This window comes from Mesoplodon mirus (assembly GCF_964341445.2).
Source record: "Mesoplodon mirus genome assembly, chromosome: 5".
In the NCBI taxonomy this organism is placed as follows: domain Eukaryota; kingdom Metazoa; phylum Chordata; class Mammalia; order Artiodactyla; family Ziphiidae; genus Mesoplodon; species Mesoplodon mirus.
The window spans coordinates 143,893,148-143,912,025 of record NC_138980.1 but is presented as its reverse complement, the minus strand read 5'-3'; the positions used below and the strand labels follow the sequence as shown (position 1 = coordinate 143,912,025).

General features: G+C 37.9%; 1 protein-coding gene across 1 annotated transcript in view; it reads left to right on the top strand.

Annotated features, from left to right (window-relative positions):
• The window catches only part of ITGA2 (integrin subunit alpha 2), a 109,117-nt gene that overhangs the window by 45,216 nt on the left and 45,023 nt on the right, over nt 1-18,878 (top strand). Inside the window, exons 3-7 of the mRNA XM_082621640.1 lie at nt 10,459-10,568; nt 12,119-12,210; nt 15,504-15,618; nt 15,779-15,906; nt 18,261-18,409. Coding sequence (XP_082477766.1) covers nt 10,459-10,568; nt 12,119-12,210; nt 15,504-15,618; nt 15,779-15,906; nt 18,261-18,409 — 594 coding nt within the window. The remainder of the gene's footprint in view (nt 1-10,458; nt 10,569-12,118; nt 12,211-15,503; nt 15,619-15,778; nt 15,907-18,260; nt 18,410-18,878) is intronic.

Genomic DNA, 18,878 nt, shown 5'->3' with positions numbered 1-18,878 from the left:
TCTTCCTGGTTCAGTCTCGGAAGGTTGTGCTTTTCTAAGATTTTGTCCATTTCTTCCAGGTTGTCCATGTTATTGGCATATAGTTGCTTGTAGTAATCTCTCATGATCCTTTGTATTTCTGCAGGGTCAGTTGTTACTTCTCCTTATTCATTTCTATTTCTATTGATTTGAGTCTTTTCCCTTTTTTTCTTGATGAGTCTGACTAATGCTTTATCAATTTTGTTTATCTTCTCAAAGAACCACCTTTTAGTTTTATTGATCTTTGCTATCATTTCCTTCATTTCATTTTCATTTATTTCTGATCTGATCTTTATGACTTCTTTCCTTGTGCTAACTTTGGGGTTTTTTTGTTCTTCTTTATCTAATTGCTTTAGGTGTAAGTTTAGGTTGTTTATCTGAGATTTTTCTTGTTTCTTGTGGTAGGATTGTATTGCTATATACTTCCCTCTTAGAACTGCTTTTGCTGCATCCCATAGGTGTTGGGTTGTCTTGTTTTCATTGTCATTTGTTTCTAGATATTTTTTTATTTCCTCAGTGACCTCTTGGTTATTTAGTAGTGTATGGTTTAGCCTCCATGTGTTTGTATTTTTACAGTTTTTTTCCTGTAATTGATATCTAGTCTTATGGCGTTGTGGTCAGAAAAGACACTTGATATGTTTTCAATTTTCTTAAATTTACCAAGGCTTCATTTGTGAGCCATGATATGGTCTATCCTGGAGAATGTTCCATGAGCATTTGAGAAGAAAGTATATTCTGATGTTTTTGGATGGAATGTCCTATAAATATCAATTAAATCCATCTTGTTTAATGTGTCATTTAAAACTTATGTTTCCTTATTTATTATCATCTTGGATGATCTGTCTGTTGGTGAAAGTGGGGTGTTAAAGCCCCCTACTATTATTGTGTTACTGTCGATTTCCCCATTTATGGCTGTTAGCATTTGCCTTATGTATTGAGGTGCTCCTATATTGGGTGCATATACATTTACAATTGTTATACCTTCTTCCTGGATTGATCCCTTGATCATTATGTAGTGTCCTTCTTTTTTTCTTTTTTTTCACATCTTTATTGGAGTATAATTGCTTTACAATGGTGTGTTAATTTCTGCTTTATAACAAAGTGAATCAGTTATACATATGCTCCCATACCTCTTCCCTCTTGCGTCTCCCTCCCTCCCACCCTCCCTATCCCACCCCTCTAGGTGGTCACTAACCACTGAGCTGATATCCTTGTGCTATGCGGCTGCTTCCCACTAGCTATCTATTTTACGTTTGGTAGTGTGTATATGTCCATGACACTCTCTCACTTTGTCACAGCTTACCCTTCCCCCTCCCCATATCCTCAAGTCCATTCTCTAGTAGGTCTGTGTCTTTATTCCCATCTTACCCCTAGGTTCTTCATGACCTTTTTTTTTTTTTCTTAGATTCCATATATATGTGTTAGCATATAGTATTTGTTTTTCTCTTTCTGACTTACTTCACTCTGTATGACAGACTCTAGGTCCATCCACCTCACTACAAATAACTCAATTTCGTTTCTTTTTATGGCTGAGTAATATTCCATTGTATATATATGCCACACCTTCTTTATCCATTCATCTGTTGTTGGACACTTAGGTGGCTTCCATCTCCTGGCTATTGTGAATAGAGCTGCAGTGAACATTTTGGTACATGACTCTTTTTGAATTATGGTTTTCTCATGGTATATGCCCAGTAGTGGGATGGCTGGGTCGTATGGTAGTTCTATTTGTAGTTTTATAAGAAATCTCCATACTGTTCTCCATAGTAGCTGTATCAATTTACATTCCCACCAACAGTGCAAGAGGGTTCCCTTTTCTTCACACCCTCTGCAGCATTTATTGTTTGTAGATTTTTTGCTGATGGCCATTCTGACTGGTGTGAGATGATATCTCATTGTAGTTTTGATTTGCATTTCTCTAATGAATAATGATATTGAGCACTCTTTCATGTGTTTGTTGGCAATCTGTATATCTTCTTTGGAGAAATGTCTATTTAGGTCTTCTGCCCATTTTTGGATTGGGTGTTTGTTTTTTTGTTATTGAGCTGCATGAGCTGCTTATAAATTTTGGAGAGTAATCCTTTTTCAGTTGCTTCACTTGCAAATATTTTCTCCCATTCTGAGGGTTGTCTTTTGGTCTTGTTTATGGTTTCCTTTGCTGTGCAAAAGTATTTAAGTTTCATTAGGTCCCATTTGTTTATTTTTGTTTTTATTTCCATTTCACTAGGAGGTGGGTCAAAAAGGATCTTGCTGTGATTTATGTCATAGAGTGTTCTGCCTATGCTTTCCTATACGGGTTTGTTAGTGTCTGGCCTTAAATTTAGGTCTTTAATCCATTATGAGTTTATTTTTGTGTATGGTGTTAGGGAGTGTTCTAATTTCATACTTTTACATATACCTGTCCAGTTTTCCCAGCACCACTTATTGAAGAGGCTGTCTTTTCTCCACTGTACGTTCCTGCCTCCTTTATCAAAGATAAGTTGACCATATGTGCGTGGGTTTATCTCTGGGCTTTCTATCCTGTTCCATTGATCTATCTTTCTGTTTTTGTGCCAGTACCATACTGTCTTGAATACTGTAGCTTTGTAGTATAGTCTGAAATCAGGGAGCCTGATTCCTCCAGCTCCATTTTTCATTTTCAAGATTGCTTTGGCTCTTTGGGGTCTTTTGTGTTTCCATACAAATTGTGAAATTTTTTGTTCTAGTTCTGTGAAAAGTGCCAGTGGTATTTTGATAGGCATTGCATTGAATCTGTAGATTGCTTTGGGTAGTAGAGTCGTTTTCACAATGTTGATTCTTCCAATCCAAGAACATGGTATTTCTCTCCATCTGTTTGTATCGTCTTTAATTTCTTTCATCAGTGTTTTATAGTTTTCTGCATACACGTCTTTTGCCTCCTAAGGTAGGTTTATTCCTAGGTATTTTATTCTTTTTGTTGCAGTGGTAATTGGGAGTGTTTCCTTAATTTCTCTTTCAGATTTTTCATCATTAGTGTATAGGAATGCCACAGATTTCTGTGCATTAATTTTGTATCCTGCTACGTTACCAAAATCATTGATTAGCTCTAGTAGTTTTCTATTAGCATCTTTAGGATTCTCTGTGTATAGTATCATGTCATCTGCAAACAGTGACAGCTTTACTTCTTTTCTGATTTGGATTCCTTTTATTTCTTTTTCTTCTCTGATTGCTGTGGCTAAAACTTCCGAAACTAAGTTGAATAATAGTGGTGAGAATGGGCAACCTTGTCTTGTTCCTGATCTTAGTGGAAGTGGTTTCAGTTTTTCACCATTGAGGACGATGTTGGCTGTGGGTTTGTCATATATGGCCTTTATTCTGTTGAGGAAATTTCCCTCTGTGCCTACTTTCTGCAGGGTTTTTATCATAAATGGGTGTTGAATTTTGTCGAAAGCTTTCTCTGCATCTATTGAGATGATCATATGGTTTTTCTCCTTTAACTTGTTAATAATGGTGTATCACGTTGATTAATTTGCGTATATTGAAGAATCCTTGCATTCCTGAAATAAACCCCACTTGATTATGGTGTATGATCCTTTTAATGTGCTGTTGGAGTCTGTTTGCTAGTATTTTGTTGAGAATTTTTGCATCTATGTTCGTCAGTGATATTGGCCTTCAGTTTTCTTTCTTTGTGACATCTTTGTCTGGTTTTGGTATCAGGGTTATGGTGGCCTCGTAGAATGAGTTTGGCATTGTTCCACCTTCTGCTATATTTTGGAAGAGTTAGAGAAGGATAGCTGTTAGCTCTTCCTTAAATGTTTGATAGAATTTGCCTGTGAAGCCATCTGGTCCTGGGCTTTTGTTTGTTGGAAGATTTTTAATCACAGTTTCAATTTCAGTACTTGTGATTGGTCTGTTCATATTTTCTCTTTCTTCCTGGTTCAGTCTTGGCAGGTTGTGCATTTCTAAGAATTTTTCCATTTCTTCCAGGTTGTTCATTTTATTGGCATATAGTTGCTTGTAGTAATCTCTCATGATTCTATATTTCTGCAGTGTCAGTTGTTACTTTGTAGTATAGTCTTCTCCTTTTTCATTTCTAATTCTATTGATTTCAGTCTTCTCCCTTTTTTGCTTGATGAGTCTAGCTAATGGTTTATCAATTTGGTTTATCTTGTCAAAGGACCAGCTTTTAGTTTTGTTGATCTTTGCTATCGTTTCCTTCATTTCTTTTTCATTTATTTCTGATCTGATCTTTATGATTTCTTTTCTTCTGCTAACTTTGGAGTTTTTTTTGTTCTTCTTTCTCTAATTGCTTTAGGGGCAAGGTTAGGTTGTTTATTTGTGTTGTTTCCTGTTTCTTAAGGTAGGATTGTATTGCTATAAACTTCCCTCTTAGAACTGCTTTTGCTGCATCCCATAGGTTTTGGGTTATTGTGTCTCCATTGTCATTTATTTCTAGGTATTTTTTGATTTCCTCTTTGATTTCTTCAGTGATCACTTGGTTATTAAATAGTGTATTGTTTAGCCTCAATGTGTTTGTATTTTTCACAGTTCTTTTCTTGTAATTGATATCTAGTCTCATAGCATTGTGGTCGGAAAAGATACTTGATACGATTTCAATTTTCTTAAATTTACCAAGGCTTGATTTGTGACCCAAGATACGATCTATCCTGGAGAATGTTCCATGAGCGCTTGAGAAAAATGTGTGTTCTGTTTTTTTTGGATAGAATGTCCTATAAATATCAATTAAGTCCATCTTGTTTAATGTATCATTTAAAGCTTGTGTTTCCTTATTTATTTTCATTTTGGATGATCTGTCCATTGGTGAAAGTGGGGTGTTAAAGCCCCCTACTATTATTGTGTTACTGTCAATTTCCCCTTTTATGGCTGTTAGTATTTGCCTTATGTATTGAGGTGCTTCTGTGTTGGGTGCATAAGTATTTACAATTGTTATATCTTCTTCTTGGATTGATCCTTTGATCATTATGTAGTGTCCTTGTCTCTTGTAATAGTCTTTATTTTAAAGTCTATTTTGTCTGATATGAGACATGCTACTCCAGCTTTCTTTTGATTTCCATTTGCATGGAATATCTCTTTCCATCCCCTCACTTTCAGTCTCTATGTGTGCCTACGTCTGAGGTGGGTGTCTTATAGACAGCATATATACGGTTCTTGTTTTTGTATCCATTCAGCCAGTCTGTGCCTTTTGGTTGGAGCATTTAATCTGTTTGCTTTTAAGGTAATTATCCATATGTATGTTCCTATTACCGTTTTCTTAAGTGTTTTGGGTTTGTTGTTGTAGGTCTTTTCCTTCTCTTGTGTTTCCTGCCTAGAGAAGTTCCTTTAGCATTTGTTGTAAAGCTGGTTTGGTGGTGCTGAATTCTCTTAGCTTTTGCTTCTCTCTAAAGGTTTTACTTTCTCCATCAAATCTGAATGAGATCCTTGCTGGGTAGAGTAATCTTGGTTGTAAGTTTTCCCACTTCATCACTTTAAATATGTCCTGCCACTCCCTTCTGGCTTGCAGAGTTTCTGCTGAAAGATCAGCTGTTAACCTTATGGGGATTCCCTTGTATGTTATTTGTTGGTTTTCCCTTGCTGCTTTTAATATTTTTTCTTTGTATTTAATTTTTGATAGTTTGATTACTATGTGTCTTGGCATGTTTCTCCTTGGATTTATCCTGTATGGGACTCTCTGTACTTCCTGGACTTGATTAACTATTTCCTTTCACATATTAGGGAAATTTTCAACTATAATCTCTTCAAAATATTTTCTCAGTCCTTTTCTGTTTCTCTTCTTCTTCTGGGACCCCTATAATTCGAATGTTGGTGCATTTAATGTTGTCCCAGTGGTCTCCGAGACTGTCCTAAATTCTTTTCATTCTTCTTCTTTATTCTTCTCTGCGGTAGTTATTTCCACTATTTTATCTTCCAGGTCACTTATCCGTGCTTCTGCCTCAGTTATTCTGCTATTGATTCCTTGTAGAGAATTTTAAATTTCATTTATTGTGTTGTTCATCATTGTTTGTTTGCTCTTTAGTTCTTCTAGGTCCCTGTTAATATGTTTCTTGTATTTTCTCCATTCTATTTCCAAGATTTTGGATCATCTTTACTATCATTACTCTGAATTCTTTTTCAGGTAGACTGCCTATTTCCTCTTCATTTGTTTGGTGCGTTTTTACCTTGCTCCTTCATCTGCTATGTATTTCTCTGTCTTCTCAGTTTGCTTAACTTACTGTGTTTGGGGTTTCCTTTTAACAGGCTACAGGTTCATAGTTCCCATTGTTTTTGGCATCTGTCCCCAGTGGGTCAGTTTGTTCCAGTGGGCTGTGTAGGCTTCCTGGTAGAGGGGACTGGTGCCTGTGTTCTGATGGGTGAGTCTGGATCTTGTCTTTCTGGTTGGCAGGACCACGTCCAGTGGTGTGTTTTGGGGTGTCTGTGACCTTATTATGATTTTAGGCAGCCTCTCTGCTAATGGGTGGTGTTGTGTTCCTGTTTTGCTAGTTGTTTGGCATGGGATATCCAGCACTGGAGCTTACTGATTGTTGAGTGAAGCTGGGTCTTAGCGTTGAGATGGAGATCTCTGGGAGAGCTCTCATCAATTGATATTATGAGGGGCCAGGAGGTCTCTGGTGGACCAGTGTCCTGAACTTGGCTCTTCCACCTCAGAGGCTCAGGCCTGACACCTGGCTGGAGCACCAAGACCCTGTCAGCCACATGGCTCAGAAGAAAAGTAATAAAAAAGAAAGAAAGAAAAAATAAAAATAATGTTATTAAAATAAAAAATAAAAAATCATTAAAGTAAATAAATAAAAAGTTAAAAAAAAAGAGAGAGAGAGCAACCAAACCAAGAAAGAAATCCACTGATGACAACAAGCACTAAAAACTATACGAAAAAGAAACGGACAGAAGGAACCCTTAGGACAGATGGTAAATGCAAACCTATACAGACAAAATCACACAAGGAAGCATACACATACACAATCACAAAAAGAGAAAAAGAAAAATATATATACATATATATATATAAAGGAAGAGAGCAAACAAATCAATAAACAAATCTACCAATGATAATAAGCTCTAAATGCTAAACTAAGTTAAACATAAAAATAGAAACAAATTAGACACAGAAAGCAAACCCCAAGTCTACAGTTGCTCCCAAAGTCCACCGCCTCAGTTTTGCGATGATTCGTTGTCTATTCAGGTATTCCACAGATGCAGGGTACGTCAAGTTGATTGTGGAGATTTAATCCACTGCTCCTGAGGCTGCATGGAGAGATCTCCCTTTCTCTTCTTTGTTCGCACAGCTCCTGAGGTTCAGCTTTGGATTTCCCCCTGCCTCTACAGGTGGGTCGCCCTTTGGCATCTGTTCTTCACCCAGACAGGAGGGTGTTAAAGGAGCAATGATTCCGGGGCTCTGGCTCACTCAGGCCAGGGGAAGGGAGGGGTACAGTAGTTATAACTGAAATGCAGGGTGAGCCTGCAGTGGCAGAGGCCGGTGAGACATTACAACAGCCTGAGGCACGCTGTGTGTTCTCCCAGGGAAGTTGTCCATGGATCACGGGACCCTGGCAATGGCAGGCTGCACAGGCTCCCAGGACGGGAGATGTGGAGAGTGACCCATGCTTGCACATAGGCTTCTTGGTGGCTGCAGCAGCAGTGTTAGTGTTTCATGCCTGTCTCTGGTGTCCACGCTGATAGCTGTGGCTCATGCCTGTCTCTGGAGCTCCTTTAGGCAGTGCTCTGAATCCCCTCTCATTGCACATCCCCGAAACAATGGTCTCTTGCCGCTTAGGCAAATCCAGACTTTTTCCCAGACTCCCTCCCAGCTAGCTGTGGTGCAGTAGCCCCCTTCAGGCTGTGTTCATGCAGCCACCCCCAGTCCTGTCCCTGGGATCTGACCTCCGAAGCCTGAGCCTCACCTCCCAGCCCCACCCAACCCAGCGGTTGAACAGACAAGGCTCTCAGGTTGGTGAGTGCTGGTTGGCACTGATCCTCTGTGCGAGAATCTCTTCACTTTGCCCTCTGCACCCCTGTTGCTGCGCTCTCCTCCATGACTCCGAAGCTTCCCCCCCTGCCCACCCTGCATCCCCACCAGTAAAGGGGCTCCCTAGTGTGTGGAAGCTTTTCCTCCTTCACAGCTCCCTTCCAGAGGTGCATGTCTGTCCCCACTCTTTTGTCTCTGTTTATTCTTTATTCTTTTGCCCTACCCAGGTACGTGGGAAGTTTCTTGCCTTTTGGGAAGTCTGAGGTCTTCTGCCAGCATTCAGTTGGTGTTCTGTAGGAGTTGTTCCACATTTAGGTGTATTTTTGATATGTTTATGGGAAGAAGGTGATCTCCACGTCTTACTCCTCCGCCATCTTGAAGTTCCTCCCTCCCCCATTTTTTTATTGTTTTTTTCTTTGATGTTGAGTTGTATGAGCTGTTTATATATTTTGTATATTAACCCCTTATCAGTCTTATCATTTGCAAATATTTTCTCCCATTCAGTAGGTTGTCTTTTTGTTTTGTTGATGATTTCTATAGGCAATATTTAAACAGGTAAATTAGGTAAAGTAACTGCTCAGAAGAAGACAAAAAATTTCAACTCTAACCTTAATCAAAGTTAGCTGTTTTAAAGTATTCTAGGAACTTCCCTGGTGGTCCAGTGGTAAAGAATGTGCCTTCCGATGCAGGGGACACACGTTCAGTCCCTGGTTGGGGAACTAAGATCCCACATGCAGCCGAGCAACTAAGCCCTTGTGCCACAACTACTGAGCTTGTGTGCCTCAACAACAGAGCCCGCGGGCTGCAAACCACAGAGCCCACGCACCCTGGAGCCTGTGCACCACAACTAGAGAGAGAAAACCTGCATGACACAACTAGAGAGAAGCCCACACACTGCAATGAAGAGCCCACGCGCTGTAATGAAAGATCCTGAATGCCTCAGCAAAGATCTCATGTGCCAGAACTAAGAACTGACACAGCCAAAAAAATAAAGAAAATAGATAAGTAAAATGAACATTCAAAAAAAGTATTCTAGAATGCTCTACAAAATATTAGTTTGAAAATAATTGTAGAAGGTAAATAAGGGGAGAAGACTATTACTGAATCATTAACTCTCTTTCAAAATAATTTGTATTTTCCTCTTTCCATGATTGTTCATGGTGTTCCCTCTGTTAAGAATGCTGACTACTAGCCTCATCCTTTGATGTCCATTTTTGCTTCCTTAGACCATTTTACTTTTTTTCAGGAAGGGGAACTTATTCATATCCTTCCACTCATTTGTATGATTATTATTTTACTTGTTATGTATTTTAAACAGTTTTACTATGTTAGTATAAGTGTACCTTAGATTTTTTTATCCACTGTAGCACTTAATTGGGCACATGTTGTTTAATCATTAATGTTAAACTATTTAAACAGAAGCCTCATGAAAGAATTTAATTTAAGTTAGATCAATAATCGAATCCTTCCCAACTTTGACAAGGAAAAAATATTGAGTCAAATATGCTTCCTTAGTCACTGGATGCTGCTGAGTAATTAACCTACAGGAGTTTCTAAAGATCAGGCTGTTACATGGACTCTTTCTATCCATTCTTCTGTGGCCAGAAATGTCGAGTGAGTGGTTCTACAGGGAAATGCATCGTCTCTTACTGGAAAAACTCTGTAGGAAGTGAACTGACCAAAGGGAAGATGTTAGCGCCCGTCTCTGACCTCAGTGTTCTGTATTCCAGCTATAAACATGATACATATAAGGAGAGCCCCACAGTACACTTGCTCTTTATTTTTGCTGAGGATTCCCTTATATAGACGGTAAGCATAAAGGCCACTTAGATAGCTCGTCTGCTCCCTAAATAACCTAGAAAACTGCTTGGGGCATAGAACGCACTAGACAAACGTTAGTGTTCATTTTAGCTTTTAATATCGTTTCATTCTTTAGAGCTATGCTGACCAAAGAGCCACTGGCCGCCCATGGCTACTGAACACTTGAAGTATTGTCCACATTGCTATGTGCTCAAAATATACACCCTGAATTTCAAACACTTAGTATGGAAAAAAGGATGTCAAATAGCTCATTAATAACTTCAATATTGATTGCATGCTAGTATGGGTATATTGAGTTAAATAAAATATATTATTTAAGTTAATTTCACCTGTTGCTTTTTTGTTTTATTAATGTGGCCACTAGAAAACTTAAAACTTAAAATTACAAGCCCACATTTGTGGCTTGCATTATATTTCTGTTGGACAGAACTGCTTTAGAGAGACCTCCCAGGTGTGTGGCAAGACAGCTGTACTGTAGATGTTCATCAAGGATCTTGATCAGCTAAGAGGAAAAGAAGGAGAGCAAATTATAGCTGAGCAAATAGAAACTGTTCACTTATTTAAAAATTGTAATTAAATTTGGGTGTTTTTTTTTTTTTACTGTTTTGTGGTCAGCTTTATCTTTAAGAAACTATAGCTAACATTTTATGTCTAATGGAAAATAAAATCCCTATTTCTAGGTTACTGGTTGGTTCACCATGGAGTGGCTTTCCTGAGAACCGAATGGGAGATGTGTATAAATGTCCTGTTGATCTATCCACCACTACCTGTGAAAAACTGAATTTGCAAAGTAAGTTATAATTAGCAATGTGATTTTTTTACACATAACAAAATCTCATTTGTTATATACACAGATGAAAAATAACAACAAAACCAATAAAAGTTTTGTGTTTAAGGAATATAGACAGCTTTTGTTGCCTTTATGTCTGTAGTCATATGGGGCCCAACTGTATTCAGGTTTCCAACACAGTTTGATGACCTGATTAAGAAAGATGGATGCATGGGAAACGTGCTGCCTCCTGGCCCATCTACCCCCCTGAGACTATCCATACTTCTCTCCCTCCTCAAAACAAACCATTAAGTATAGAAACATCAGTACTAGGGCTGATTTTGGGGGTGCTGAGGAACACTCTTTATTTCTGGTCATGTCTAAATGATTTCATTCTACTAAAAAAAATTCACAATTTGGAATTCTTTGTAATTGTTTGCAATTGCTGTTTTAATTATCCACAAAAGTAGACCTCCGCTTCCAGAAGTTAAGTAGTGAAGGAGAATTGGGAAAATAGTTTGATAAGGTAGCAGGGTTAAGAGACAATTTTTCTAACAAAAAAGAGATGATCCTATTTGTAGGGAGAGTGGAAAGAGGCAATAAAAAGGGAGTGACTACTGGTCAAGAATAAACTTAACTGGATGGAATTAACGTCTCTGGTACCTGGGAAAAATGAGTCTTAGGAAGAATGCTCTCTTCTCTGAAACACAAAGGAAAGAGAGAAGTCATATTTCTAGAAGGACCTTTAGGTAAAGATGAGAGAAGTTGAGATTATCCTTCAAGTGTGATTATCTTCTTTCAGTAGAGAGTGATGGGATCTGGGTTGAGTTTGGAGGCTTGAGAAGAAGGGTGAAGTTTTAAAGTAGGTATCCTGGGAAATGGGGGATAAACTATATAATAAAACTTTTGAATACTCACCCCTAATATATATGTTTTATTATTTTAGAAATTTTATGCATATGTATATATACATATGAGCAGATGACTTAGCATAATTTATGTGTATACACATATACATAAACTGTAATTTTGTGTATATGTATACCTGTGTGTGTATATATATGTATACACCTTGGCAGAGATTAGAGGATATGAGAAAATAATGATATTATTGAGAAGAATTTCAATGTTCAGTAGCTCAAGAATGGATACAGCAGATGATGCCCTATTTGAGTGGGAGAGAGAAGGTTGGAGAAATTTATCTATTATTCTACATGCCAGTGTCATGATTTCCTTTTAAAGTTCATTCACTATTGCTTTGAGCCAGATTCTACCATATGGCATTCTTTGATAACACTTTAAGCCTACTGTTTTCCGATCCAGAATAAAGCTTTAGCTGAAGCCACCATGACCTTTGCAGACTCCACCCCCTAGGATCACATTCTGCAGATGTGGTCACATATTTAAAGGAGCTGCCAGATCACTGAAGACATCTCATTTCCATACACTTCATTATATAACACGAGCACTAAATTCAATGCTACATGTAAACCTGAGTGTACATTGAAAAAAAAATGGCTTTAAATAAATGATGATTTAACCACTCTTAAAAATCTTCTCCCCTTTGAAAGCTTCCACGAGCATTTCCAACGTTACTGAGATGAAAACCAATATGAGCCTTGGCTTGACACTGACAAGGAACGTGGGAACGGGAGGATTTCTTGTGAGTGTTTACTTTCAAATCCTCATTCCTCTCAAGAAAGTATGAAGTATGAAGTCTTCTCACCATCCGTCCTAGCAAGCCAAATCTTGAGGTTTAAATTTTTGAGCTTGATTTTGGATAAGACATGCTAGATGGAGAGCCAACATGAATGAACAATGTGTTGATATGTAGACGTCTTAAGATATTTAGTAAAACCATTGCCACAGAATGTTTTGGAAAAAGGGATCAGAAGGAACACCGATTCTTTACCCTTGGAAAATGTGCTTTGTATTGATAACAGCAGAATTCTAGCTCTCATTTCTCCTTCCTGTAGGAACATTCAGGATAGGTACTGCAAATTCAGAAAGTAGGTTTCAAAGCTACAAAGTACTTTTATTTTTAATCATTTCTGATAATCATTGACCAATCTGATATTACTTAAGGCATGGCTTGATCTCATCTTATTTCATATTAATGTGTACTCTCATTTAGTTTCTAGAAAGCTGTGAAAAGACCACCACAAATCAGTAAAAGAGAATGCCTTATTTAACAAGAGGTCTGGGGACAATTAATTGGTGAATAACTTGCATATCCAAATATACTTCTGAGTGAATTAAAAAGTTAATATAAAAAACTAGAAGAGGGCCTCCCTGGTGGCGCAGTGGTTGAGAGTCCGCCTGCCGATGCAGGGGATACGGGTTCGTGCCCCGGTCTGGGAGGATCCCATATGCCGCGGAGCGGCTGGGCCCGTGAGCCATGGCCGCTGGGCCTGCGCATCCGGAGCCTGTGCTCCGCAACGGGAGAGGCCACAACAGTGAGAGGCCCGCATACCGCAAAAAGAAAAAAAAAAAAAAAACTAGAAGAAAGTGGAAGTTTTCTGAAAGAGAGAATAATTTCTGAACTTGGGACTAACAAAAATAACATAGAAAATTGTTGAAAAGATGCAACTGTAAAAAAATGAAAACCATCACACACCAAAAAAGAAAAAGAGAGTTTAAAGGCAAACAAAAACCCAGTCTCATTTTACATTTCTGCCAGTCCATGTAGGTGTAACCTAGTTGTATAGCCCTGTTAAAATAGTCTTAGAAAGCTTACTTTAACTTTACATTGGTTATGACATGCTACATTGATATGCTAACTTAAAAGCCTGGGTGTATAACCAGATTACTCTAAAAATGTAATCAATTTGAACAATATCATTCTATTTTTACTGAGAGATATTAGAGAGACCTTGATACCACTAACTGAATTAAGTGTTGCTTATAATATGGGTTAGATCAATGCATAAATGAATATTGCAATGAATCTTCCTGGTTTATGATCTTCTGAAGTCTTTATCATAAGGTTGCTTTTGTCTTTTTTTTTAAGTTGAATAAATTAAGAAAGAAAAACATATTAAGATACAGGGATTACAGAATGTGCTTCAAAGTTTTTAGTCTGTAACTTCAGATTTTTAATCTGTAACTTTACAGATTTTTATATGCAAAATAAAACATTTTGTAAATCTTATTTATAAAATAAAATTGCAAGAGAATTTGAGAGATTAACAGTCAATGTAGCAAGTAGAAGGAAGGAGGGAGGGAGGGAAAGAGAAAAAAAAAAAGGAAAAAGAAAAAAGCCAAAGTCTTCTTTCCATACCTAAAAGGTCAAAATCTTAGGATATTCTTAAGAATTCTGTGGAAAAGACTGACAATCATCACATTTTTTTTTTTTTGAACCTTCTTAAGTTCCAGGCTTAAAGCAGGAATGTTGTTCTGGCATTAACAATTGGCATATTCTAATTTCAACTCCTTAATGCTGTTTTCCATTGCTTTTAAAACAAAAAATCTTTTCTAATACTTCATGAGTTAGTATTTTAAGATAAACCAACTTGGGGGTGGGAATATAGGAATCAGTAGTCGGTATCTTATTCGGTATACTAACCCAAGGCATCAATAGTGATTTCCCCCTAACTAATTGGCAAAATGAACCAGTTTTATAAGGGAAAAACTATGCCTTGTTCATTGAACATGAAATATGACCATAGCTGCTTCTCCTTTGAGCTACCAACAATTAAAGTGGGTCAAATAAGTCCCCTTTCATTCTTCCAATCACTTTTTGCAAGTCCACACTTTTCAGTTGTTTTAATAATTGGTCCATAGCTTTACATAAGTTTAAACTATATAGATTTGTTTTTAAGATCATCACTAGACTTCTCTTCCCCATTTTTTCTCCTTTCACATCTAACGATTTGAATATTATTTAATCTAATGTTTCCCACGTGATTTAATCAGGAGTTCTTGGCATTCAAGGGCTGCTGAAAGGGAGAGCTTTGGGGTCAGGTCAGTGGAGATATTAATAGTTGGAGTATGATTGTGCACAAGAAGACAAATGCCAGCTTTGATAACTGAAGGTTCTAGGGGCCAGAAGTATGGGGTTCTAAAGTCCTCAAGAAATACTTTGATAACTACAAAGGTAAAAACTGTCAGTTCATGAACCTCCTTTGTGTTTGTTTAGCATGTAGAGTGTTTCAGGTTTTTGTTAACTATAAATTTTCACACAAAATTCTCTCTTTGACTCTCCTTGAGAATTTGGGAGGTCTGGCCACACGGGGCCTGTTTCACACCAGCCCGCGGGCAGGAGCCACAATGGTCTGCCCTGCACAGAAAGCGTGGGCTCTTCATTCACCATGGTGTCTACACCTGGCTGGAGCTCTCTTCCAGGCTGCCTGCCTGGCCCATGGGGACCTGAGGACTTATGGTTTCTGCTGAATAGTATAAATGGAAGGGACAGGAGGAGACCTATGTTCAAGGAATAACAATGATAACGATGCTGGCTAACAATTATATATCCCTTGCTATTTACCCAGCACTGTTCTAAGTGTTTATAGCTATAGACTCATTTCGTCTTCACAGCAGCCTTAAGTTAGGAGGTCTGATCATCCTCATTTTACAGATGAAGCAGCTGAGACCCAGGTATCTGAGAGACAAAAAATGAACTTTGCACGCATTTTTCTCCTGGGTGTTCTCTGGAAGGACAGCACCCCTTTTGTCGAGCTTCGTGGGTCACCTCATGGGCTCCTCCCTACACTGACAGTCCCAGTGCCCCCGTCCCCAAGACGCCTGCCACCAGGCACAGCACATCTGCCACCCTCTCCCTCCCTTCTGTGGGCTCCAGTGCACTTTCTCTCAAAGGCACTGTTGACTTGTTAGTTTCAAGAGTTGACAATTCCAAGAGTCTTCTAAGAGAATAAAAATAGTCCTGAGTTTCACAAATGGCGAGGTGGAGGGTTAACATTTTCCATGTGTTTTGTCATTGTTTTCATTTCTTTTAAGACCTGTGGTCCCCTGTGGGCACAGCAGTGCGGAAGTCAGTTTTATACAACCGGGTTATGCTCTGATGTCAGTCCCAATTTTCAGCTCCTGACCAGCTTTTCACCTGCAGTTCAGAGTAAGTTATGAATGTGCAGCGGGTCTGAGCAATGCCTTACATTAAAGGAGGGAAAAATTGTATCAACAAGTGCCATCCTTTTTTACTTTGTCTCATCTGTATGTGGATGTGATTTTGCCTGACCTATGGATATATGTTTCTTTCGTCGTTTCCTGTGTAGCCTGCCCTTCCCTCATAGATGTTGTGGTTGTATGTGATGAATCAAACAGTATTTACCCCTGGGATGCAGTAAAGAACTTTTTGGAAAAATTTGTGCAAGGCCTGGATATAGGCCCCACAAAGACACAGGTATGGACATCCATTATATATACACTAACCCACGGCTTTTGTTCTGAGAAAATATTATTAGAGATGAGGTCTTTATCTTTGCATTTGTCAAATCCCCATATTAAAGGCATTTAATGGTAATCTTGAAAGTTAACTGAAATTTGTGCTACACTGAGTTATTCTATCTATGACTTCCCCTAATGCTAGTCTTTAAGCTTGGATGTCTATTCCTGATTCAGGCATCAGATATGTATATAGCATCTTAATCCTCTTTAGATGCTTATTTTTTCCTCCACTAACTCATGAACTAATCAATACATTTAGAAATCCAATATGTATTTCTTTACACACGCTTGGACTAATGATGACTTTCTTTTACTTACTCTTTACTGGTGAAAAAATTATCTTTGAATTTTTATAAGTAAGTCCATAGACAGCATAATTCTACCATTTATTATTTTATAGTCTTTTGTCATATTCTAGTCTAGCCTTCCATTTTTCACACAGGACAAGTCTTTTCAATAATTTTGAATAACTTTTTATGTTTTAAAGAGTCTTTAATTTGGTTTTCTATCTTCCTGAGGTAAGCAAGCAAAACTCAGGAGCAGAAACGTCATGCTTTTATAACGCTGAATAGCATTTTTAAAGTTTCAGGGTTTTTCTTTCTTTCTTTCTTGTTGGATCTGCTATTTCATGGGCCATCCTGGTTGTAGCAGGACATTGATCCAATATCAACAGGAATCAATTCACAGAGTTACTAGTTCCTGGGTTGCATCTGGTGCTCCAGGGGCCAACAATTGTTGGAACACTTTTCTAAAAAGCTTTCCAGTTATCTATATTGAAATTTGCTCTTCTGCTTCCCTATACAGTATTATAAAATATTGTTATATATTTTCCCCATTGACATTGCTTTTCAATACCAAGAGGACATTAGTATCTTTCAAAACTTTGGAGGTTTCACTGTGGGCTTTCACCAGAAAATAAAATAAAATTTCTGTTAAATAAGACTAGGTATAGTACTGGTTTCTGGAGAGCATCACTGTTAAGGCCCTCATAAGAGAAGTTTTCATCTGTATCTGCTTATTTTCTCTGTTTCTAAATGGGTTTCCCCCATAACATGACTTATTGTATTTAATAGTCTCTTGTGTGGAATTCCTGGCCTTCCTCTTCTATCTTCCAATCCTGATGCATCTTCTTAGTCTCTAGAGGTAGTTTTACTCAGTATCTTCTCTTCCCTTCTAAATGTGATGTTTCTATAAGCTTTACTATACCACATTTCTTTAAATCTTCTCTTCCACCTTTATCTTTTGCACATAGAAGTTATGGGGCTGTGTCAGGGGCTCACCATTCTCTTCCTATCACCTTAGATTTTGAAATCCTTAGAGTTATTTTTGATCCTTTCCTCTCTCTCAAATCTTACATCCTATCCTAATGAGGAGGGTTCAGTAATATATTTTTTGTCATTTTTCCAGTGCCTAGTTAACTGCCTTCCCAGAGAAAGTAGCTGATTGAACTCAGAAATCCAGGCCTTGCCCTTCCCACCTTCCTTACACACTGACCTCTATTTCAGAGACCCTTTTACCACTGATCCCTCATCACCATTCCTATTGTGGAAGCCCCAAATCCTAGGCATAGAGGGTGATCTCAGTGCTGAGAACAAGGACGTTAACAGAAGTGTCTGACCTCCTTGATCTGAAGGATTAGGGTATGTGCCCAAACATCTTGGTCAGAAGTTGTTCTGCCTCTCGGCCCTCTCGAATAAGACTCTCTCCAATGGCATTTTCCCTGAAGACCAGAAACTTCCTGCCCTAAATGCACATATAGCAGCTTTCTTTCTAACATCTGTGATTAGAGGAAATCCAGCACAACAAACACATTCATGTTGACCTCATTGATTAGCACATCACTTTTTCTTGTATTCAACTACAATTCTTTGTTTATTATATAATTATCCTCCCTTGATGAGATGTTCTGTTCCATCTATGACTGCTTATAATTGTTTACATGTTTATATCCATTGGTAACTAGAAAATCTATTTTTATCATTTGAGTCTTCCTGTTATGAACTTAATGCTACTATTCATCCATATGGCAGTGCTTAAAAATCTACATCTATTACTGTTGAGAACCAAATGGTACACAAATGGCACATTATCTTGCTTGTCAATAAGTAAGGCTGCCCTGCACTGATGGCCTCTGACCAGGAAGTTATTCCACTGGAAGAAAAATAACTATTCTTAAGAAAAAAGTTGGAAATGATTCCCTTAAGCTATCAGCCCATGTCTAAATGCACTTTCGATTTTTATTATATTGGTTAAATAGGAATGATTTATAACTTAATGACAAACCTGTAATAAACTTCTTTTCTCTTGAAGGTGGGGTTAATTCAATATGCCAATTATCCAAGAGTTGTGTTTAACCTGAACACTTTTAAAACCAAAGATGAAATGATTAAAGCAACATCCCAGACATCCCAATATGGTGGAGACCTCACAAATACATTCAAAGCAATTCAGTATGCAAGGTAAGTTATGTTGCTAATAGGCCAATATTTTGATAAAATAGAAGTGCTCATAAGTAATAAAAAGGAAAGACAAAGAAAAATAAATATGTGGTACCTACACTTAAATCAGAACTAGTAGAGAAGAAAAGTCTGAACATTCTGTTACTTGAATACTTTGAGAAGGCAGTAGGGAATGAAATTTTTAAATCTTTGATTTATAGAACTTTTATAAGATATTACATAATTTTTTAAGATTTTACATGAAGTAAGTACAGTGAAATTAAAAGACCTTAGTTTAAGTTGGCAATGGAGCAATCTGCATTTATTTGTTAATATTTATCAAGGCCACAGACAACCTGAGCTACTGGAGCACTTCATGCAAATTTAGAAGGGCCATAGATTCCTAAGTGTTAATGACCTAGAAGTCTGAATTGAACTGAAGCACTCATTCTACTTATAACAGGCTAGGGCAGTGTGCATTTCACAGCTA